The 24,696-nt window shown below is 45.9% G+C and overlaps 1 protein-coding gene across 7 annotated transcripts in view; it reads right to left on the bottom strand.

Moving 5' to 3' along the window:
• The window catches only part of LOC140389631 (transcription factor Dp-2-like), a 246,866-nt gene that overhangs the window by 54,046 nt on the left and 168,124 nt on the right, over positions 1-24,696 (bottom strand). For all 7 annotated transcript variants that reach the window (XM_072473918.1, XM_072473917.1, XM_072473919.1 and 4 more), the window contains 2 exons: positions 12,344-12,465; positions 1,079-1,126 (listed from right to left, as the gene is read on the bottom strand). In XM_072473918.1, the coding sequence (XP_072330019.1) occupies positions 1,079-1,126; positions 12,344-12,465 (170 nt within the window). The remainder of the gene's footprint in view (positions 1-1,078; positions 1,127-12,343; positions 12,466-24,696) is intronic.

Genomic DNA, 24,696 nt, shown 5'->3' with positions numbered 1-24,696 from the left:
TTCTTCACTCCGTAGCTCTCTCAATCACAATAGAATCCTAATTGGAATTGAAATCAACCCCCACACATACAAACAGCAGGAATCTAACTATAGGTCCCTTCCAAGCACAGAAACATTGCATTAAATCCACCTAAAACTATACCTTATTTTTAATGCTTACCAATACAAATATATTAAAGCTACCTTTGTTTCCCTGACACAACCAACCCGCAACTACTGAAATACAAAAAAAAGCCGCACATTCATTGATTGTAGAAGATGTGACTTATCACTTTCTGTTTAGTAAGAAATTGAACTTAACTGGAAAGTACTAACTTATGGAACTACAATGCGTAAAAGATGCATTGAAATAAAACTACCATCAGTGAGTGCTGTCTAGGAGAATGGCTCATGACAAAAAAAATCAGCTATGATGCGAATCTGTCAAATATGGCTTTCCTTAAATCAGGTTTTGTGCCGCACACAAATTTAGACGGGTTACAAAGTCACTGTTTATATTATGTGGTTGCATTACCACAGCGTTAACACGAACAAACTTTATTCTAAAACAATATACAAAGACAGCTGATATCAAATTTAATCGCAGGCGTGATCACTTATTACGGCCGTACATATTTTCACACATGAAACAAAATACACACAAGCAGGCACACACACATGTAAAATCTGAGACTGAGGACAAATCACAGCAAATACGCTGTTTTCAACAGCTTCACAGTCTAAATATGGACACCATCTTCACGTGTACATGGACGCTGCAGCTTATTTTGCAGGAAAGCCTCCTGCATTGAAAGTGAGCAGAGTCTGCGCAAAGGAAAAGAGCAGATGCCCTATTCTCTGGAGACTTGTTCCAGGACAGTTCTCCCAGCATTCATGTGCAACAAGGTTACAGCACTCTGAAAGGAGAGCTATTTTTAGTCGCGGGAAATAAATCAAAACGGACAAGGCACTCTCACGCCTGACAAGACTGCGGTGCCCAAGCAAAAGAAAAAAGATTTACATGAATTTTTCAGCTAAAATGGGGAAATGATCATCAGGAAAGATGAAGAGTTCATTTAAAAGGCTGAGAGGTACTTACTTGTCTGAAAAATCAGATTCAAGAAATTCATGGGTACGTTTTCTGCTCCTGTAAGGAAGAAAAAGCCAATTCGAAATTTAAGGAAAAGGGGATAGCTTTTGTAATAGAATATATAAAAATAGCTCGTAAAATTCTATGGTACACTAAAAATAGAGGCTGCTTCAGCTAGCTTTTTACAGTACGGCAGGCAAGAATTTTTAGTTTCCATAAACATTTACTTACACACACAAAAAAAATCCTGCAATTGCAGCATTTTAAAATAAATTAATGCACTTCACAGTTTACTATTTTGGGGATATTTTACTGCACCGTGCAGTTTTTCAGAATAATTAGGAAAAAAGACATCACTCCAAGAGCTCACCGTAAGTATTAAAGCATATATAATTTAGCACATATTAGTTCCCGTGACAGTTCTATTACAACATTAAGAATTCCATGTTCCCTTTCCAGTCATTCTTGGTCTTGGGAAGCTACCAATGGGAATCAAGAGCAAAAATAGAACTGCCAATGAAGGATAGTCACTGATGACTGCTTTTTGCGGCCTTCTCCCTAGTGTAGGAACGTCAAACTATAGCCCGTAGGTGATTCCCAACTCGTTTGTTCCATTAAGCCCAAGCAGCTCAGTTCTAACTGCCCTTACGTCTCTTACTTGCCAATTTTCTTTGGTTTGAATTTCATGGGGATTTAGAAAAGTTGCTCCTGGTCCTGCCACCGGTGGCAAAATCTTAAATCAAGACACCATGATCTGTTACGATCCGCAGTTTACGATGTATGCAAATTGTTGGGAACATTGGATAAACTAATTTGCAGATTTTTATAAAAAAGTAAAATAAAAGCAAGAGAAAATATGTCCTAGAAACCACAAAACAGAGTGGGATCATTTGGTTCTTGGTATCTGTGCAGTTGTTAGTTCTACATTGGAGATACCATTCTATCTATTTCCATGTTGATGCCTCATATAATCTCACACTTTAGATCGCACAATTAACTAATAGGGATGTTGGGAGATAGGTCATCATTGAACAACCAGCCTGAACAAAAGACAATTCTAACTTCCAGACTCATATTTTCTATTTTTAGCAGTTGCACCAAACTTGTAACAATGGGAGGGATTCGCCAGTCTAATTTGTGATGGGACCTGTTGCAAGCAAGAGTGGAAAATTTGGCGTTCCCGCCAAAGCTCCATTCACTCTCAGCGGCACTAGAAACTCCAAGTTTCGAGGATGGATGATCATGGCCACGATCTTTGCCTCTTTCCAAAAAGATAATGGGGTGTATTCCCCACACACACCCCCAACTGAAAATTAATCGTCATCCCACCTACCTGAAACATGGCCACCCCACAGCGATATTACATTGGGATCAGTCTTAATTGTTTCAAGATGGGACTTACCTGAGGGGGAAGTGCCGCCCTGGAGACAGATTCTTGTTTGAATGGTGGACCTGTTGGAACTACAAGCAGTCCCCAGGAAGAAGCATGATGGAGGTTGCACTTAAGTTAAGTCTGGAATGTGAACAGGTCCAGCTGGCAGATTCCCGTGCGTGGGTGGGGAATGGGGGCCTGACAGGTCAGGGGTGGTGGAGGGTTAAAGGTGGGGGGGGAGAGATACAATCTTGGAAAGGGGATGGGGTGCCTTGGATGGGTAAAGGGGACCCCTCCAAAAGAGGTATCTCCTTGGCAGCCCGATCTCTGGCCAGCAAGTTCAGCTCCTCAGTGATGAGCCAAATTCGAAGATAGCCCAGAGAGAGCAGGGCCCAGAAAAGTGACTAAGTATGGTTAGATAGCAGTGGGGAACTCGCCGACAGATCCGGGAAGAAACTCCCAGCCAAACACGCTTGATATGAAACTTAGGGACTCTTCCGTTAAATCGCGTCCCTCATTTCCTTGTTATATATTTTTGCTGTTACAATTTTAAAAAATTAATTTAGAGTACCTAATTAGTTTTTTCCAATTAAGGGGCAATTAAGGGGCAATTTAGCGTGGCCAATCCACCTACCCTGCACATCTTTGGGTTGTGGGTGTGAGACCCACGCAGACACGGGGAGAATGTGCAAACTCCACACAGACAGTGACCCATGACCGGGCTCGAACCCGGGTCCTCGGCGCCGTGAGGCAGCAGTGCTAACCACTGTGCCACCATGCCGCCCTGCTGTTATCATTTTGATTCATGGATACTTATGACATATATCTTCTTTTTTTTTTAAAAAGTGTTTTTATTGGGTTTTCACATCTTATATTTTACAATTCACAGGTTACATATCACAAAACCTTGCAACAAAAATAAAATAAAAAAGACAAACAGAAGTCAGCACATATATTTACAGGCAATTATCTTCCCCCCCGCTGTGGCCGTGGCCCCCCTTTAGTCGACATACATCTGTTACAATCCCGTGTGTGGTGAGAGCATGTATTCACAGGTGTCTATTTACAGATTAGTTTGGACTTCAGCTTGCCCTCGAACCAGTCCCCTGCAGCTTTGTCCCTTGTTCCTCTTGTTTTCTTTGCGTGCCTCCTGTCATGTTAGAGTACCTTTACGAAATGGGTGTTTATAAATGGGTGTGTATATAAATATCTGTAGTGAGAGTACCTTTAAGAAATGGGTGTTTACTACTGCAGTGATGTCAGAGTGGGTGGAGCTGGGCTGTCTGTCAGCTTTTTACTTTCGTTTTAGGCTGTTTGCTGCAGGGTGTGTTTTAGTTTCATTTTCAGTGTTGCTGAAGCCAGACCAAGCAGTTGTACTGCTGTTCTCTCTGCCATCAAAAGACTATCTCTTGATCATTTGGTGAATTCAGAATTATAAATGTTTTCAGTCGTGACTTTAACCTGATGTGCTTCTGATAAAGGTTTTGTTTTTAAGTCGTATGGATGTTAAAAAGGAAAGCTTGAAGGTTTACTTAGTGTTGTGGTCTTTGGGGGTTGTATTTGAATTAATGGTTGCTAAGATGTTCACTGTATGTTTTAAAAAGGTTAACTTGAGTTCATAGAATAAACATTGTTTTGTTTAAAAAAATATTTTTCCATTTCTGCTGTACCAGACCTGTAGAGTGGGCCATGTGCTCCCCATACCACAATCTATTGAACGTTGTGGGTCAGGTGAACTCCATGCTACACTTTGGGGTTCTCTAAACCCTGGCCCATAACACTCCGCTCCTTCCCCCTCTCCTTCCCTCTCTGTTGTTTAGCACAGGGCTAAATCGCTGGCTTTGAAAACAGACCAAGGCAGGCCAGCAGCACGGTTCAATTCCCATAACAGCCTCCCCGAACAGGCGCCGGAATGTGGCGACTAGGGGCTTTTCACAGTAACTTCATTTGAAGCCTACTTGTGACAATAAGCGATTTTCATTTCATTTTCCTCCTTGTCCCGTGGCTCATTTGTGTCTCCTGCCCTGCACTTGGGTGGTGCTGCTGATTGCCAGTCGAGCAGGATTCTCTGGCGGGCAATCAGGGAGGCAAACCCTACGGTGTCAGCCCCCCTGCCCATAAAGAGTTCTGGCTGATCTGAAACCCCGAAGAATGCCACTTTTGGGCCGGGCTCCATCCTCACTCCCACAACCCTGGACATCGCCTAAAAATAGGTTGTCCAGTACCCGACAAGACATGGGCAGGCCCAGAACATGTGGATGTGGTTGGCCGGGCCTTTCTGGCACTGTCCGCATTTGTCCTCCACCTTCAGAAGGAACCCACTCATTTGGGTTCTGGTTAGGTGAGGTCTGTGCATGTTAGACCTCATGCACAGGTCTGAGCACATGGAGGTGAAGTTCGACCTGTGCAGTGCTTTGTTCCAGAGTTCTCCCTCTATCTCTATGTCTAGTTCCTCCTCCCAATTTTCCCTGGTCTCCAGGGAGGGAGCGTACCTCCTCCAACAATTGCGCATAAAGCTCTGCAGTTTCCCTTCTCTTGGTCGCCCGCGTCCAGCTGATCTTCCACTAACAAGTGTCCTGGTATCTGGGGGTACGTCGTTGTTTCCTTACGTAAGAAGTTTTTGACCTGAATCTATCTCAGGCCGTTTCCTCTTGGTAATTGGAACCTCTCCATGAGTACCCCCAGGGCCACAACAATGGCATATATCTTTAAGTCAAGCAGGGTTACAAGGAACACTATGCTAGCCTTTGGACAGCAGAACTCAGACTTTTAAGCACCTGAGAGATTGGTGGGACTCGGTTTGACTGGTTGGATGGTGGCCACTGAATTGGCCAAATGGCTGTATTCTGCCCGGCAACAGGCGGTGACTGGGATCATTTTCAGAGAGCGAGGGGAAGCAGTCAGGGAGCTGGACACTCAGAGGAAAGGAGCTATGTGTGTCTCTCTCTCCCTCCCTCGTGTTTTCTCCAGAAAAGCTGCTGCATTTCTGAAACAGCAGAGATCTCAATCAGAGAATCATAGAGTTTACAGTGCAGAAGGAGGCCATTCAGCCCAGCGGGTCTGCACCGGTAGACATAAAGCGGATATTTCCCCTTGTTGGGCATTCTAGAGCAAGAGGCCATAGTTTCAGGCTAAGGTTTGGTAAATTTAAAACAGAAATGAGGAGCAATTACTTCACTCAAAGGGTCATGAATCTGTGGAATTGTCTACCCCAGAGTTCAGTGGACGCCGGACAACTAAACAAATTTGAAGAGATGGATAGGTTTTTAATTAGTGGGGGGATGAAGATTATGGAAAACGGGCAGGAAGTTGGAGATGAGGCCAAGATGAGATCAGCCATGATCGTATTGAATGGCGGAGCAGGCTCGAGGGGCTGAATTGCCGACTCCTAGTCCTTACACTGGGTGAGATGTATGTAAGGTGGAAGAGCAAAGGATGGTGGGTGGGTTTGCATTAAGTTGGCATGGGGCTATAAGGGGCCAAGAGGATGGGTGGCAGTCATTAAATTGACTGTATGATGGGCCATTGACGGTGCACCTGCTGAGTGTTTCCAGTATTTTCTGTTTTCACTTTTCCAGCATCTGCAGAATTTTGTCTTTGTGTCAATAAAAGACAACCAACATTCTTTTCTTTCCCCGTTTTGATATATTTTCCTTCCCTTTCTCCCCACCCTACTGCACAGGCGGATGGGTGAGCTAACCCCATGGCATCTGCTAATGAGTAAGGTTCTGGACTTACCCTCCCAGCTTCTGCTCATTCACAGGGAAGAGATTGCTGGACCTTTGGCTTTGATTTTTATGTCATCATTGGCTACAGGAATAGTGCCAGAGGACTGGAGGACAGCAAATGTGGTCCCTTTGTTCAAAAAGGGGAGCAGAGACAACCCCGGCAACTATAGGCCGGTGAGCCTCACGTCTGTAGTGGGTAAAGTCTTGGAGGGGATTATAAGAGACAAGATTTATAATCATCTAGATAGGAATAATATGATCAGGGATAGTCAGCATGGCTTTGTGAAGGGTAGGTCATGCCTCACAAACCTTATTGAGTTCTTTGAGAAGGTGACTGAACAGGTAGACAAGGGTAGAGCAGTTGATGTGGTGTATATGGATTTCAGCAAAGCGTTTGATAAGGTTCCCCACGGTAGGCTATTGCAAAAAATACGGAGGCTGGGGATTGAGGGTGATTTAGAGATGTGGATCAGAAATTGGCTAGCTGAAAGAAGACAGAGGGTGGTGGTTGATGGGAAATGTTCAGAATGGAGTACAGTCACAAGTGGAGTACCACAAGGATCTGTTCTGGGGCCGTTGCTGTTTGTCATTTTTATCAATGACCTAGAGGAAGGCGCAGAAGGGTGGGTGAGTAAATTTGCAGACGATACTAAAGTCGGTGGTGTTGTCGATAGTGTGGAAGGATGTAGCAGATTACAGAGGGATATAGATAAGCTGCAGAGCTGGGCCGAGAGGTGGCAAATGGAGTTTAATGTAGAGAAGTGTGAGGTGATTCACTTTGGAAGGAATAACAGGAATGCGGAATATTTGGCTAATGGTAAAGTTCTTGAAAGTGTGGATGAGCAGAGGGATCTAGGTGTCCATGTACATAGATCCCTGAAAGTTGCCACCCAGGTTGATAGGGTTGTGAAGAAGGCCTATGGAGTGTTGGCCTTTATTGGTAGAGGGATTGAGTTCCGGAGTCGGGAGGTCATGTTGCAGCTGTACAGAACTCTGGTACGGCCGCATTTGGAGTATTGCGTACAGTTCTGGTCACCGCATTATAGGAAGGACGTGGAGGCTTTGGAGCGGGTGCAGAGGAGATTTACCAGGATGTTGCCTGGTATGGAGGGAAAATCTTATGAGGAAAGGCTGATGGACTTGAGGTTGTTTTCGTTGGAGAGAAGAAGGTTAAGAGGAGACTTAATAGAGGCATACAAAATGATCAGGGGGTTGGATAGGGTGGACAGTGAGAGCCTTCTCCCGCGGATGGATATGGCTGGCACGAGGGGACATAACTTTAAACTGAGGGGTAATAGATATAGGACAGAGGTCAGAGGTAGGTTCTTTACGCAAAGAGTAGTGAGGCCGTGGAATGCCCTACCTGCTACAGTGGTGAACTCGCCAACATTGAGGGCATTTAAAAGTTTATTGGATAAACATATGGATGATAATGGCACAGTGTAGGTTGGATGGCTTTTGTTTCGGTGCAACATCGTGGGCCGAAGGGCCTGTACTGCGCTGTATTGTTCTATGTTCTATGTTCTCCTCATGGTAGGACCAAGAATGAAATGCAGTAGTGCATTACTGCATAGACTTCATAGAGTCTCAACTTTTTATAATCTATGACAGCTGTCATGGCCACCACCACTGAGACAAACTAGTTTTATATCCCAAATTCATTAAATTAATTCAAATCCAACCAGCTGCCATGGTGGGATTTGAACTCATGTCCCCAGAGCACAAGTCTGGGACTCTGGATTACCCGTCCGGTGACATTACCACTGTTCTCCCTTCTCCCCTGAATTGCTAGAATCATAGGGGTTTACAGCAGAATACAAGGTTAATGAAGCCACTGAGCCTGTATTAGCTCTCGGAAAGAACCTTGCACATTTTCCCATTCCATTGCTCCTTCCTGATACCAATTCAAGTTTTACTATTTCATTTATTTATTCCCTGGTAAAACGCCGAATGGATTTTGCTTCCATTACGGCTTCTGGAAGGCATTCAAAGCAAGCCTCTGCATAAAAATAAAATCTCTAGCTTCCCGTTATCCAGCAGTGAAAAGTATTTAAAATCAGGTCTTCAACATTTTGGCACAATTACACACAGGTGACTCACGCTGGGTTACTTCCAGAGGTGCCTGCCACCTCCAGTACCTCTGGTTGGGGAGCTGGTTGAAAAGTGGCAGCCTCACAGTAGAGCTGTGGCCAACAGCCACACAAGAAAACTGCAGCATCATTAGATGCCAGGAGGAAGAACGCCACCAAATTCCCCTTTCCCTACCTCCACCCTGGACCACAACCTGTGGCACCCACAGCAACTCAATTCCACAAGCTCCACACAAATTAGGAGTTGGAATCTCCAACTTTCTTGCTAAGTAGCATGCCACACAGAGCATTTACTTATACTAAACTATCCAGGACAGCTGTGAATTTAACACTCACGATTTTAAGCACCAGGATTGCAATTAACATTGCAATGCATGGTTTTAAAAAAAACACAATTCAGAAGGGGCAAAGGAAAAAGCATAAAACTGATAAATATACAATGAGCTGTTTTAACGCAACAGCGACATTCAAAGAGACCCCTCAATAGTGACAAGATCAAGGATGTACGCAATATTACCTTCACAGAAGCAAGGTCAAGTAGATGTAAAAGATCGCACAACATCATTTTGAAGAAGAGCAAGGAGTTTTCCCCAGTGTCCTGGACAACATTTATTCCTCAATCAGCATCACAAAAAAAATTGTATCTCCTTGTTATCCCTTTGCTTTTATGGGACCTTGCTATGCTTTATATTCAGCATATGCAATTGCTATCAATATGTTGACAAGTGGCAAAAGTGGGAGTAGCTATGGCCCATGGTACAGAAGAAAATTCCTTCTTGTAATCATGGCTGTACTGGTTCAAAGGAAAAGCATTGGTTGCGTTTACAATACCAGAAGCTCTTGATGAGTGTGCTTCACATTGAACGGTCTGATTCTTCACTGAGCCAAAAACACTAGAGTAATATAAAACCAGCTATACTCATTGGTGGTAGAGATCTGACATGGGATGATTTGGCTTCACCTCTCCCACTGCCAACGTCAACAACGAGTCAAGTAAACATTTCATAGTCTCCCTACAGCACAGAAGGAGGCTATTCAGCCCATAAGGTCTGCACCAACTCTTCGAAGGAGCACTCTACCCAGGTCCACTCCCTGTAACCTAACTTGCGCATCTTTGGACACTGAGCGATAATTTGGCATGGCGAATCCACCTAACCTGCACATCTTTGGAAGTTAACCCACAGGGAGAAAGTGCAAACTCCACAGAGACAGTCACCCAAGGGTGGAATTGAACCCTGGTCCCATGTGCTGTGAGGCAGCGTTTTGCTGCATTTTAAGTTGCATTTGATTTTCATTGAGCACTTGACTGGGAGGGATGATAGAGGACGGATGGGGGGGATAATAATAATAATAATAATAATAATAATAATAATAATAATAATAATAATAATAATAATCGCTTATTGTCACAAGTACACTTCAATGAAGTTACTGTGAAAAGCCCTTAGTCGCCACATTCCGGCACCTGTTCGGGGAGGCCGATGCGGGAATTGAATTCGCGCCACGGGCATTGTTCTGCATTACAAGCCAGCTGTTTAGCCCACTGTGCGAAACCAGCCCCAATAGAAAATAAATCTTGTGATAAGCACCTCCAGCCTGCCTCCTTACTGTTTCCCGCTGTGCTGAAAAACACAGTAACAGCAGAAACCACGTTACGACACTTCGATCTCTGTGTTAGCTGGAAGTCCAAGTTCCCCATAACAGCAGTGGTGCCCTTGACTAAACCATGGGTTTTGTGTCCCCGAGATCAGGCACCTTGGGATTCCTTTCTTAAGATATCCATTCTGTTGCAGGCTGTTGAGAATCTGACCTTCATTCCATGTTATTGTTCGCATGTTGGACAGAGACTTGGAAAATGGCACGGTACTACTGCTGCCAAATGCACAACAGCTGTGCAGTTTCGAACAATTCCAAACTTTATCTCACAGTGTAAGATGTTGATCTGTTGAAACTGCCTTCTAGGATTGCTGGGAAACCAGATGGGGTTACATAATATTTTACAACACAAGCCATTCAGCCCGACACATCGACGTCAGTATTTATGCTCCACACGAGGGTCCTCCAGTAAGGACATGAGAGCTTAGGTACAGGGGCAGGCCACTTGGTCCTTCAAGCCTGTTCTGCCATGCAATAAGCTCATGGTTGATCTCCTACCTCAATTCCACCTACCTGCACTATCCCCATATTCACTTATTCCCTTTGTATCCAAAAATCTATCAATCTAATTCTTGAATATAATCGATGACTAAGAATCCACAGCTCCTGGAGTGGAGAATTCTCAAGCTTCATAAGCCTCTGGGTGTAGAACTTTCTCTACATCTCAGTCCTAAATGGTCGCTCCATTATTCCTGAGATAATGTCCCCAGGTTCTAGACTCTCTATCCGGGGGAAACAGCCTCTCCGCACCAACCCTGACCACCCTCAAAGAATTTTCTATGCTTCATTGAGATTATTCCCTATCCTTTTTCAGAGAATATTGACTCAAACTGCTCAATCTTCCCATGAGGGACAATCCTCTCGCCCGCGGAAGGCTTGTGGCCCAGTGCAGAGGGTAGCATCCCTGCCTCTGAGCCAACACTTCCAGGTTTGAGTCCCACTCCAGGATCTGAGGCCAAGAAAGGTTTGTGTTAGTAACGTGGCCAAAGAGGTTGAGCGAGAACACCCTTCAAACAGGCCAGTGGCAGGCTGTAAGAGTAGGAGAGACTCCTGGTCAGCCATCGTCGATGTGGAGTGGCACCCCTCAAGATGAAAATCTGCTGGGTGCCCCGCCATGTGCAGGAAGAGAAACAATAAGCTCCCAACTTGCTTCACAATGGTTAGCACTGTTGTTTCACAGCGCCAGGGTCCCAGGTTCGATTCCCAGCTTGGGTCACTGTCTGTGCGGAGTCTGTGCGGAATCTGCACATTCTGCCAGTGTCTGTGTGGGTTTCCTTCATGTACTCTGGTTTCCTCCCACAAGTCCCGAAAGACGTGCTTGTTAGGTGATTTGGGCATTCTGAATTCTCCTTCAGTGTACCCGAACAGGCGCCGGAATGTGGTGACTAGGGGATTTTCACAGTAACTTCATTGCTGTGTAAATGTAAGCCTACTTGTGACAATAATAAAGATTATTATTATCTCACCATCTCAACGTATCTTTGCTAATTGCATTTCCAATTAGTATATATTTCTTCTAAAGAGTGAATCAGTTGTTGCGGATACGAATTCAATATTCGTATTCACACGGTGTACTCTAACAGTCTGGTGCATTTGTTGGTAAATCGGTTAAGATGAAAGGCAAAGTGTGCGAGCGTACTTTGATCGCTGTGACTGCCTTATTCCCTTGAATACTGAAAGGCGTGAGGTGCTTGTTCCATAAATATACATGTATAAGGTACTTTTACCGGCACATGCAAGATGTTTTCTTCTAAAAATAGCCCAAGTTACTGAAACTGTGTTACTGCAGCCTCTCGTGCAGGAAGCTGGCGATTCCTACTGGACAACACTGTCCTGGGAGCATTTGTTGTCAGTGGACAGGTGGCTGGACGGTAGGAGATGGGTAAGAAATGCTCTGTACATAAAGTACATTGCCAATTTTGCAAAACCACCAAGGGGCACATTTTAAGTTTAATAAATTAGGCATCCGCTATCGTAATAATCAAAATGATTTTCTTGGAAGAATTTCAACCTTGAGTTAATGCCAGTGCACCTGCAGATAAATAAACAAACTCCAGCATTTCCCTCCATCCAATGTCTCCCTCTCTGACCAGCGGCTCCCTCCCTGACCAGCAGCACACTGCCCTCTGACCAGCGGCACAGCTACCCTCATTGTCCACCACCTCCTCGAGCAACTGCACTCTCAGTTTAATATCAGGGCATTTCGCCAAGCAAATCAGAGATCTCTTTGCCATCTTAAATTAAATAACAGATCTTTCACATCCAACAATTAAGCCTACATCAACGGCCAAAATTCAACCTTTGATTGTAAACTTATTTGTTGGTAGGAGTTTCGTTTGAACGTATGTATATTAAATTTTTGACGGATCTTCTTTCGATTTGGCTCCTTAAATTGGAACGTAGTGTTGAAGAAAAGGTTGATTCTTACCCTGCGACCCAAGAGGATGCATCTGTTACGTGACTCTGCGTAACCATGGCTGGTGTGGGGGTGTATGGACTTCCAATCAGAACACTCCCAGAGTTGCTCAATCGCTGTGGTGTGCTTATGATCTGTTAACAAGCAGAAAGGAAAAAGTAGTTCTTTTTACCAATTCAACGGGTATATTCAGGATTTTACCAAAATAATAGTAAGCAAATGTGTAACAGTAGGTTATAAATAATTTAATATACTAAATAAACAAGGGCATATCCTCACATTTATTTTAAAAACATTTGCCCTTCGCTGGTTGGAATCCTTGAGAGATCCCGAGGCATGTTCGTTGGTCCTGCCTTGGTGTCGGCCTTCTCCAGCAACAAAGATGGTGTAATTATCCTGCAGTTCTTCTATAATCCTGGACATTACACCCTTGTAATTATGCTGTTGATTATTTATTGCTGTCTTTTGTCCTGTGGGGGAGTGCGAGAGGTGAGCGCGAGGGCGAGTGTCGCCTGTTATCCTGTTCTAGCAAAAAATCATTTTGAGTCGATGATGTGAAACATGGGGCGTCATTCTCCGACCCCCCCGCCGGGTTGGAGAATCGCCGGGGGCGGGAATTGGGCCGCGCCGGTTGGTGGCCCCCCCCCCCACCCCCCCGCTCGATTCTCCGGCCCGGATGGGCCGAAGTCCCGCCGATAAATTGCCTGTCCCGCCGGCGTAAATTAAAGCACCTATTTACCGGCGGGACAAGGCGGCGTGGGCGGGCTCCGGGGTCCTGGGGGGGGGGGGGCGCGGGGCGATCTGACCCCGGGGGGTGCCCCCACAGTGGCCTGGCCCGCGATCGGGGCCCACCGATCTGCGGGCGGGCCTGTGCCGTGGGGGCACTCTTTCCCTTCCGCCTCCGCCACGGTCTCCACCATGGCTGAGGCGGAAGAGACACCCTCCACTGCGCATGCGCGGGAAACTGTCAGCGGCCGCTGACGCTCCCGCGCATGCGCCGCCCCGACATGTCATTTCCGCGCCAGCTGGCGGGGCAACAAAGGCCGTTTCCGACAGCTGGCGGGGCGGAAATTCCTCTGGCGTCGGCCTAGCCCCTCAATGTTGGGGCTCGGCCCCCAAAGATGCGGAGCATTCCACACCTTTTGGGCGGCGTGATGCCCGTCTGATTGGCGCCGTTTTGGGCGCCAGTCGGCGGACATCGCGCCATTTCGGGAGAAGTTCGCCCATGGTCTGTGCTCAGCTTTACTCCTTTTTGTCATTAAGTGTGATAGCCCTGGTGGTTATAGGAGGGGAGTGCTTTTTTTGCACCCCCCCCCCCCCCCCCCCCCCCCCATATCTCATTTATAACAAAGATGAGTGGAGCCAGGGCAGGGTGATGGGTGGGTGGTTGGAGTGGAATTGCATGATAGGGTTACTTTAGTCTTCCCGGAGATTGAGGATAGCCACCCCGCCCCCCCCCCCCCCCCCCTCCTCCAATTCGAGCTAACCGCATCGGGCTTTAGTTTGTTTCTTTATTTTGAATTTCGGAATACAGGCCTTTCTCCCTCAGTGGCCTGGACAGATTATGTACCCTGGGAAGGACTAGGTTCCTTCAGACTCTGCCTTCAGGCTGGAATTTTTCCTTCGGTTCTTTTTTAAAAAAAAGAGCTGTTAGAATGGGAGGATGTACGAGTGGTGGCGCACGCTGAGGTGGGTTTGGTTAATCCTTGGCTGGTCTGCTGAAGCGATTGTTCATAGTATCCTTCCTGTGAAGGCAGACGGTGCTGGACGATGGCTGATATTTTTAGATCAGTTTGGGTGTTCTTCCCTTGGGGTTTTTCCCCTTCTAGTTCCTCTCTTCCCCCAGTGAGCAGGGTGCTGTTATTAATCCTGGTCTGATGTGTTGGTTCAGGGAAAGCTTCGGAGGAGGGAACTGGCTCCCCCTCCCAGAGCGCCCAATTGTTGTGTGCCTTGACACTTCTTCTTCTCTCCAGTGATGGGATCTCCCCGGCTGGGTTTGGGGGTAATCATCCCTTTTTTCAGTATAAATGGTGCACTACCCTGGATGTAGCTGGACAGATGCAGACCTGGCTGGGGTGTAGGTTTTGGGGTGTACTGAAGGTCATAGAATCATAGAAAGGTTACAGCACAGAGGGAGGCCATTCAGCCCATCTTGTCCACAGACACCCAGATGCCCTTTCTAATCCCACCTTTCTGCACCCAGTCCACAGCCCTGTAGTTTAGAGCACGTAAGGTGCAGATCCAGGTACCTTTTAAAAGAGTTCAGGGTCTCTGCTTCCATCACCAACCTGGGCAGCGAATTCCAGACTCCCAATACTCTCTGCGTAAAAACGTTTTTCCTCATGTCCCCTCTACACCTTCTGCCACTTACCTTGAATTTATGTCCTGTGGGTTCTAGAATTCTCCACCAGGGTACACAATTTATCCTGTCCACTATCTCTTCCTCTCACAATTTTGTACACCTCAATTACGTCACCCCTCAGCCCTTTTTGTTCCAAGGAAAATAACCCCAACCTATCCAATCTCTCGGTGTTAAATTCCATCTGCCACTTTATTGCCCACTCCACTAATCCATCCATATCATTTTGAAGGTTATAGCTATCCTCTACATTGACTGCCAATCTTTGCGTCATCTGCAATTTCCCATTCATGCTCCCTATGCTCACGTCCAAATCGTTAATACATAACACAAACATTAAGGATCCCAACATCGAGCCCTGTGGAACACCACTTGAAACAACTTTCCACAATTGCAAGGGCAGCCACTGACCATTACCCTTGGTTTCCTTTCACTAAGCCAATCTTTTAATCCAGTTTGCCACATGGCCCTGTACCCATGGGCTTTCACTTCCTTGACCAATCCGCCGTGTGGGACTTCGTCAAATGCCTTGCTAAAATCCATGTACACCACATCCACTGCACTGCCTTCATCAACCTTTCTTGTCACTTCCTCAAAGAATTCGATCAAAGTTGTGAGGCAAGACCTTCTTTTAGCAAATCCATGCTGACTACCCCGGACACTTCCATGCTTTTCTATGTGACAGTGAATCCTGTCTCTCAGGATTGATTCTACTAATTTGCCCACCATTGACGCAAGACTAACTGGCCTATAATTGTTCAGCATTTCCTTCGATTCCTTTTTAAACAATGGAACCATGTTTGCATTTTTCTCGTCTTCCGGTACCTCCCCTGTGTCTAGTGAGGATTGGAAAATCAAACTCAGGGCATCTGCTATCTCCTCCCTGACCTCCTTCAGTAGCCTCGGAAACAATCCATCTGGCCCTGGAGACTTATCAACTTTCAATCCTTTGAGTACTTCCTCTTTCTTTATGATTATCCCATCCAATATCTCATAATGTTCCTCCTGGGCTACTATATCTGCATCATCCATTTCCTTTGTAAACATGGAGGCAAAGGCGTGTGAGAGAGAGAGAGAGTGTGAGAGTGAGAGAGAGAGACAGACAGACGCTTTCTTGGTTGAATGAGCAGCCCGTTCTCCTCATTGATGGGTGATCGGCATGCGCCAGGGAAATATGGACCAGGGATTGGGCCCTGAATCTTTCATCTTGTAGTTTACTTCTGTTAGCTCTTCTTCCTCTGTTTGTCTTGGGAAGCCCTGGAGACTTGATCATAATCCATACATATAGTTGCCAGACCTCTCCGTAGAAACATATGGAATATTGTTGGTTTTGTACTGGGCCTGAGACTTGGGTTAAGTTGCGTTGCGTGGTTATATATGTAACTCCCTTTTAGAATTGCGTTTTTTTTTAAATTTGTACGGGTGGGTATAAAGAATCCGTGATTGGTTCCTGCATGGGTGCCGACGGGTCTGGTATCTGAGGAGAGGAGGCTGTGGTGAGTCATTGGGGCCTTTGGTACTGCTGGAGCTGGTGGAGATATATATTGGTGCGCGTCCGAGCATGGCGCAGAAGATGTACCCTGAACTCTCGTGGTAATTACGAGCAGACATGTCTTGGGAGGGTGTGCACCATTTTACCATGTTTTCCTGGCTTCATCTTTGGTCTCTGGTGGGGTTCATAGTGGTATTGGGCCATGCCTAAGGATTGTACCGAGCCGGTTATAATATCGTTCTCCTGTCCCTTTCGGTATTCATGCATGTTGAGCTGTGTTTTCCTTGTTTACTGCGATGTATTAATTTTGCTGCACCACCACTTGAAAAAATTTTAAAACCTTAATAAACATATATGTATAATTTTTTTAATTGCCAATTTTTCAGTCCCAAAACCACATAATGCTGATGGGACACAGGCCGAGGCTGCACGTTTTTTCATATATAGAGTATTTTAATTTAACTTAATTGAATAAATTAGGAATACAGGATCAGGAATGGGCCATTCAGTCTGTCGATTGGATCATGGCTGACCAAGGTTCCTTGACATTCAACAAAAACCTGTCAATCTCAGTCTGGAAAGTTCCAATTGACCCCCCAACATCCACAGGCCTTTGGGGAAATCAGTTTCAGATCTATACGACCCTTTGAGTGGGCAAGTGCTTCCTAATTTCACAGCTAAATATCCTGGTTCACATTTAAAGGCTTTGGCCCCCTTGCTGAGGATTACCCTGCGAGGAAGTTAGGTTGCTGCACCCGCCCCATCAAATTCATTTTAAACAAACCTCGTTGATCAGATCGCTCCGCAGCATCTTACATCCAGAGAATACAAGCCGCGGTTATGCAACCATTCCTCACAGGTTAACCCGTTTAAGCTCTGGTGGCCACATTCTCGTCTTCGTAAATACATTTTTAAAAAAAATAATTAATTTACAGTACGCATTTCTTTTATTTTTCAAATTAAGAGGCAATTTAGCGCGGCCAATCCACCTAACTTGCACATCTTTTTGGGTTGGGGGAGTGAAACCCACGCAGACGCGGGGAGAATGTGCAAACTCCACACAGTGACCCAGGGCCGGGAATCGAACCCGGGTCCTCAGCGCCATCGGCAGCAGTGCTAACCACTGTGCCGCCTGACGCCCTATTCGTAAATAGATTTTATCCGGATTTCAATTATCAAACCTATTCTCCCCGCCCTGTATAATATAGTTAAACTACCTTTGCAATGGCACCATTTCAGCACTGGTAAACTGGGACTAATGAGCAAGCACTTGATGTTTATGTTGATTAATATGGTTCACTGATTTGGACAGCATACTCAAAGGTCCATGAATAAACTGGGGCTATGAATCATTGGAGTCTGGGGGGTCATGAACACTAATCCGTGGAAACCGTGCCATTAGAGGCAATTTTCAGCCCACGTTGGCCGCCAGCGAGAATGGCGGCTCAGGTGCAAAATCTCGCAAGAATCGGAAAACGCAATTCCCGCCGGCGAGATCGCGTTTTCCGATTTTTCACGCTCCTTGCTGGCGGCTTAACAAGGTTGACGCCCAGAAAGGGCGGGCCCTCATTTAAATATACTTACCATGTCTCCAGACCACCCCCCCCCCCTCCCCCACCCCACTGAATATTCATACCTCGCTGACGGTTTACAACAGGTTCTGAAAAATGTGAATCAGTCGAGGGGATCTTTCTGGGGGCGCAAAGGGGGGGCCTCGCTGGGGGCATTCCCGTACCAGCCTCCCCGAACAGGCGCCGGAATGTGGCGACTAGGGGCTTTTCACAGTAACTTCATTTGAAGCCTACTCGTGACAATAAGCGATTTTCATTCATTTTCAAAGGTAAGTTGGTTCCGGAAGGAGGGCGAATATCCGGTGGGGGGGGAAAGAGAGAGAGAAAAAGAGAGATACTGGTGCTCGTGGTGAGGGTAGGAGACAACCTATCGGGGGGGGGGGTTATATGAGAGCCCCCGATGCTGATGGCGAAACCCCAATGCTAATTATTGTGTGTTGAGGTGAGAACCCCGATGTTAATGTCACCATGCCCATGGGGTGTGGGGGGGAGCGGCTTTCTTTCTGTGCTGACGCCCTGATATCTGGGTCAAGTACCACCACAGCTTCCCCAGATCCGAAATCTGGATTAGAATTTTGGCTGTCCAGCTGGAGAGCTACATGCCGGGTTTCAGTCAGAGCCTGACCCGCTGGGGAAGGTCCGCCCACAATTTCGGAAGGCACAGTGGATCTGAATGCAGTTTTGGCTATAAATGGTGAAGTTGCAGAGCTATCTAATGTGGGAATTTAAAAGTGGCACATTACAGCGTCCTCCTCTACTGGGCGTTAATGTATATATTTGAATTGAAGGAGAAATAATTTTACACTGTCCCGAATGAGTACTATACCACCATTTGAGAGTACTCAGTATTGACACATTGCATCCATCAGTACAGTTTTGTTCCCAGTATTGACATTATCCAATGCGATAAGCCAAACAAAGCACAGCAATCTAGAGTGGTGCATATGGAGTGCATTTAAGTGCTACTAAATACTGCCTTATGGAATTATAGGAAATGGGCTTGTGCAACGAGTTCCTGTACTTAACTCTGTACTAGCAGTTTCTGTGCCAAGCCCTCAGCACCAAGGCAGAAAGGGAAGCGGCTAAATTACTGCAGTGTATGCTATTGCCTGAATTACAATGTGTGGCAATGGGAGATTCAGGAGTAGGAACAGAAGTTAAACATATTCAGTGGTCTCAGATTTGGAAATATATTTTACTCTTGAATGTGCATTCTTAACAAGTGCAGTATCAATACTGAACAATGTGTTTGAGAGAGGGAGAGAGGGAGAGGGGTTGCGGAGAAGTATCTGCTGCAAAGGGAAACAATACTGGATCTGTGCTATTTGTGAGCACAGCACAGCATACTTGGAGAGATCATCGCCTAGTAACAGCAAAAAGCTACTACTGCATTTACTTCCTCTGAAATCCCTGCATGGATGGATTCCTGGCTGCAACACACCATTTCAATATTCAGTCCAAACCTGAATCAAACTATTACACTAATGTGGGAGGCTGAGTTATTCGACTCCTATAAGACCGTGTGCGCAGCTCAAGCCTTCTAAGGAAAGGGAAGGCCAAAAAAACACTGAAGCTCTTTGCACTAAGGTACGTGGCCTGCAGGGTAACAGTGAAAATACTTGCGCTCAGCTGCTCTTGCAGAGAGATGCCTCTGCTGCAGAGGTTACGCAATCCTGTCATTACTGCAAGCAATGAAGTTTATCAGGTAGCTGATCATGTAACTAGCCTTCAAGAGAAAATATGCTGGGAATAGGAGGGGATCGGAGCCAATAATAAAACAAAAAAATGCACAAGCACAGCGTACACATCTCAGATTAAAATAGCCACACGGCTTTAAAAGCATTTAAAGGTACATCCTCATATTATGCTGAATTACTTTTCAGTCAACAACAAATCTGCATTTAAAGCTGCAGTCTCCCAAGCGATTTTATATTTCAGAAGAATCAACGTAAATAAACCTCTGAGAAGCATTGTAAATCATGTTTTATTCAGGGGATTGATTGATCAAATCAAGCGGCACCTTGTGAGAAAGTCCAATTTAGCCAGTCTGCGACCAACAGCAGATTTAACAGGAGAATCATCTGAACTGCAGAGCACCATCCTGTTCACAGCCGGACGTTCTGGTCGCTACTGCGCTCCCCCCCCACCTTTCTACCAGTTAAAGCCGGGTATCCTCTGCTGGGCGGACCACCTGGCTGAAATACTCAGGCCTTGATCTATTGCAGATGGTACAGAGAGCTTCCTTCCTTTAGTCCATCGGAGGTGGTTTTAAGCAAACCAAGATTTAAAGCAGTTATCATCCGATAATGAGAAGGTTTTTTTTTTATTGAACTTGCTCAAGCACCCTTGCAGGTATCATGGCGACATTTCAGCATCCTGGTGTAAATGTTTCTGTTCTTTAACCAGGTCCGAGGACAGCAGTATCACTTCATGCATGAGGCACAGGACAGCCACATGGTGCATTAACAATCCAGAGTTCCAAAGGTGTCCCTATTTCAGTCCCGTTTTCAATTTTAAGTCACCCAGCACAGCGTTTTTTGTCTGCCCCCACCCCCCATTTGGTCGGAAATCTATCCTGAAATCAGGAAATGCCAATTCAGGCATAAGAGGAGGTGTAAAGCTTTGAGTCTTAGTAACAACCCTGGTACCATCTTCCAAGAAAGCATTTCCGGTTCTGTAGCATTTTGGTACAGCATGCGGCCATATGTCCTGTTCATATCTATGTACTTCCTCAAAGGATAGCTTTTCATTATTGGGCCTGCCCTCCATTCTATCCATACACGGTTCTCAATCAAGAACACAAGATATAGGAGCAGGGGTAGATTACACAGCCCATCAAGCCTGTCCTGCCCATCGATACGATCACGTTAGATCTTGAACTTCAACTCCATTTCCCCGCTCACTCCACGTTTCCCTGAATTCCCTCTAACACCTAAACTCTTGTCTCTTCCAGCCTTAAATGTATTCAATGATGGAGCATCCACAACCCTCTGGGGCAGGGAATTCCAAAACTTCACAACCTTGTGAGTGATGCAATTTCTCCTCACCACAAGTCGAAATGATTCACCTCCTTATCCAGAATTTATGTCCCTGGGTGTTAGATTCCCTGAACAACAGAAACAACCTCTCAACGTCCGCCCTATCAAGTCCCTTCAGAACGCAATCACCTCTCATTCTTCATTGTACTATCTCCCCGTGTCTGCGTGGGTTTCCGTCGGGTGCTCCGGTTTCCTCCTATACATCAGGGATGTGCAGGTTATATGGGGTTACGGGGATAGGGCAGGGGAGTGGGCCTAGGTAGGATGCTCTTTCAGAGGGTTGGTGGAGACTTGATGGGCCGAATGGTCTCCTTCTGGACTGTCATGATTCTAAAGGCTAACATGACATTTGTCTTTCCAATTCCTTGTTGCACCCAAATGCGAACTTTCTGCCCTTCTTGTACAAGCACACGCAAGTCTCTTTGAACATCAACACTTACAAGTTTCTCACCTTGTAAAAAAGTTCTGCTTCTTTATTCTTTCGATCAAGGTGAATAAATTTACACTTCCTTACATTGTAATCCATTTACCACCTTGCTGCCCACTCACTTTTCAATATCTCTTTGCAGCCTTTCTGTGTCCTCCCCACAGCTTACCTTTCCACCTAGCTTGATAGTATCAGCAAACTTAGATACGTTACTTTCTATGTTTTCATCCAAGTCATTAATTCAGATTGAGAATAGCTGAGGTCCCAGCACTGTGCCCTCCACAAGTCACAGCCTGTTAACTTGGAAAAGTCCTGTTTATGCCCACACTCTGCTTGCTGTCTGTTATCCACGCTGATATTTTAATCCCTAATTCATGAGCCCTTATCTTGCATGTGTGGCACCTTATCAAATGCCTTCATCGAAATCAATTTCAATACAGCTTGAATTCATTTATCAATCAGATGAATGTTAAGCAAGGGCTGAGTGAGAGTTTGAGGAGTAGGGTTGAAATTAAAAACACAGAGCCTCATAGAATCATAATACCTGGACCCTCAACATCTGGCGTTATCATTGATCAGAAACTGAACTGGACGAGCCATGTTAATACTGTAGCTACAAGAGTCGGTCAGAAGCTAGAATTCCTAAGTAACCTGCCTCCTGACTCCCCAAAGCCTGTCCACCATCTCTCCAAGGCACAAGTCAGGAGTGTGATGGAGTACTCTCCAATTGCCTGGATGAGTGCAGCTACAATACTCAAGAAGCTCCACACCATCCAGGACAAAGCAGCCCCTTATCTTTGATACCTTCAGATAGTGTAACCATCACGTGACCCATGGGGACACGTCAATCGATGTCACCGTGGGACTCGCGGAATACGAGAGCCTCAGCTACCCAGCGCCCCTGGACTCGAGGACCTTTGGTGAGCTTGTGGAACTTGTCGTGAATCGTTATGATCCTAAGCTGTCGTTAAGTTTGCGGGGGTACCGTTCAATACGGCTGAATGAACCCCAGGGGAATCGGTTACGGAATTTCTGATGTGCCTTCACAAGTTAGCTGAACATTGTGACTTCGGCTCATTCCTTCCTGAAATGTTAAGAGATCGTTTTTGGTTTACTCAAAGGAAACGGATAGCTGAGCTGGCCTTGGACCTGAAAAGGGCTATAGAGGTGTCCCTCTCCCGTGGAAAAGGGGGTCCAGGAGCTCCACGGTTCCATGGATTATGGCGTACACAGCACTGGCCGGCCCCGTTCCGAAGGATGACACCTCCCAAGGATGGGGTTCAATTAACCCAGCCATCGCCGAAACAGCGCCACAGGCAGACCCAATGGGACACCACCCCGGAGGACGACGACGAGCCAGTGCTCTGCACATTACCCCGCCTGAGAAATTAGATCTAATGCAGTTAAACTGCATCACAGCCCCCAAAGTGGTCCCATTAGACTACAGCTTCAAGTCAGACGTCACCCCTTGGGCATGGAAATTGAAACGGGAACTGCTATCTCTATTATCGGACAACAAACTTTCCGTAGGCTCCGCTTGGGAATCCTGCACCTGGGCTTGAGGGATACCAAGGCCCGGCTGGCAACATATATCGGGGATCCAATGACCAGCATCAATCGGTTCCACAATGACTCGGGTTACTCATGGACACCAGTCAGGCAGGTTACCACTCGTAGTGGTGCAAGGACCCGGGCCTAGCCTCCTGGCTGTGATTGGTTACAAAGACATCGTCTGGACTGGCAACAGGTTTTCCAGATGGGTACTGGCGGTTTGCATGAAGTCCTCGGAAAGTATCCAGAAGTTTTCCAGGAGGGCCCGGGGAAAATAAAGGGGGTCAAAACATATATTGACCCGGAGGCTCAGCTCAAATATTTCATGGTCATGAAAGTGGATGAAGAATTGAGCCAACTAGAGAGCTTGGGCATCGTAAGCCCGGTACACTTTGTAGAGTGGGCAGTGCCCAGGTACTGAAGCCGGACAAGTCCGTCCACCAGTGTGGCGATTATGAGGTGACAGGAAACAGGGTCTCCCGCTTGGACTGGTACCCCATGCCATGTGTCAAAAAATCGGGCGGGGGTCACCCATTCACGAAACTGGACATAGGCCATGTGTACCTCCAGTTGGAGTTATACGCAACATCTCAAAGGCATCTCACCATCAGCACATACAGGGGGTAATACGAGTACACCCAGCTTCCATTCAGGGTGTGTTATTTACCAGCGGGTAATGGAAAACATCCTCCAATGGCTTCCCAGGGTGACTGCCTACCTGGATGACGTGTTCATTACAAGAGCCACCAAGAAGGAACACCTGGACAACCTGGAAGAGATCCTCTGGCAGTTCTCCAACGCGGGTGTCTGCCTTAAGAGAGGCAAGGGCATCTCTCAGGTGAAAGAGGTCACATACCTTGGATAAGGATGGGCTGCACATGGTGGAGGAAAAAGTCCAGGCGATCAAGGGAGGCTGATCTCTGAATAAGGAGCAATACAGGACTGAAATAAGGAGCTATTTTCTTAACTCAAAAGCTTCCATCAGAGAACGGTGGATGCTCAATTACTGGGTGCATTCAAGACAGAGATGTTATCTTTTGGACACTGGGGGAATTAATGTTTTGGAGATAGTGTGGGAGGTGAGTTATGTACAAGGTCATCACTGTTGTATGACAGAGTACGCTTAAAGGGCCAAATATGCTACTCCTGCTTCTAATTCCCATATTCTTAAAAAAAAAGAGATAGACAAAACAAGATAAATGCTAAGTATTTACAGCAACTCCTGCAAAGGTATGATTGGCACGCCACAATAATTCAAACCAATAAATCTGCTCGTTAGTTAAGTGGATTAGAATAAAACCTGTGCAAATGCTTGAAAGAAGCTTTGCTGCCACCTGGTGGAGGAACACCAACATCACTTCTCACCAATCAGTAAAGTGCTGCTCCTGTCAATGCAGAAATTAATGTTCTCAGCTCACTGTTATTTTAGCTCTGTCATATGAATGATGTGAAAGACAGACATGAGCGAACGGGAGTCAGCTCTGTTGTGTCCAGATGAATTGAAATTTGTAAGATTCCCACCTCAGGTTTTTTTGGGGGTTAGGTGAATTGAACATTCCGAATTCTCCCTCTGTGTACCCGAACAGGTGCCGGAATGTGGAGACTAGGGGCTTTTCACAGTAACTTCATTGCAGTGTTGATGTTAGCCTACTTGTTACACTAATAAAGATTATTATTATTTCAAGGGTACCTCTGGAATTAACTGCGAAACTCTGTAAATCACTGGGTCCACAATGACTCGATCTAACAGTAACCCAAGAAAGAAAGAAAAATCAGACCACTGCCATGACCTTTTATCTGGGGTCTGAAAGTGAAAATGAAGCCTTTATCTTGCTCTACCTCCAGGCTGTTGGTTTTCAAACTGCAGACAGTTCGACTGCAAATTCTGTAAACCTGCCATGACATTTCTACATTTTCTGTAACTTTT

This window comes from Scyliorhinus torazame, chromosome 14 (genome assembly GCF_047496885.1).
Source record: "Scyliorhinus torazame isolate Kashiwa2021f chromosome 14, sScyTor2.1, whole genome shotgun sequence".
In the NCBI taxonomy this organism is placed as follows: Eukaryota; Metazoa; Chordata; class Chondrichthyes; order Carcharhiniformes; family Scyliorhinidae; genus Scyliorhinus; species Scyliorhinus torazame.
The sequence above is the reverse complement of the archived record's forward strand: the minus strand, read 5'-3'. Positions and strand labels throughout refer to the sequence as shown.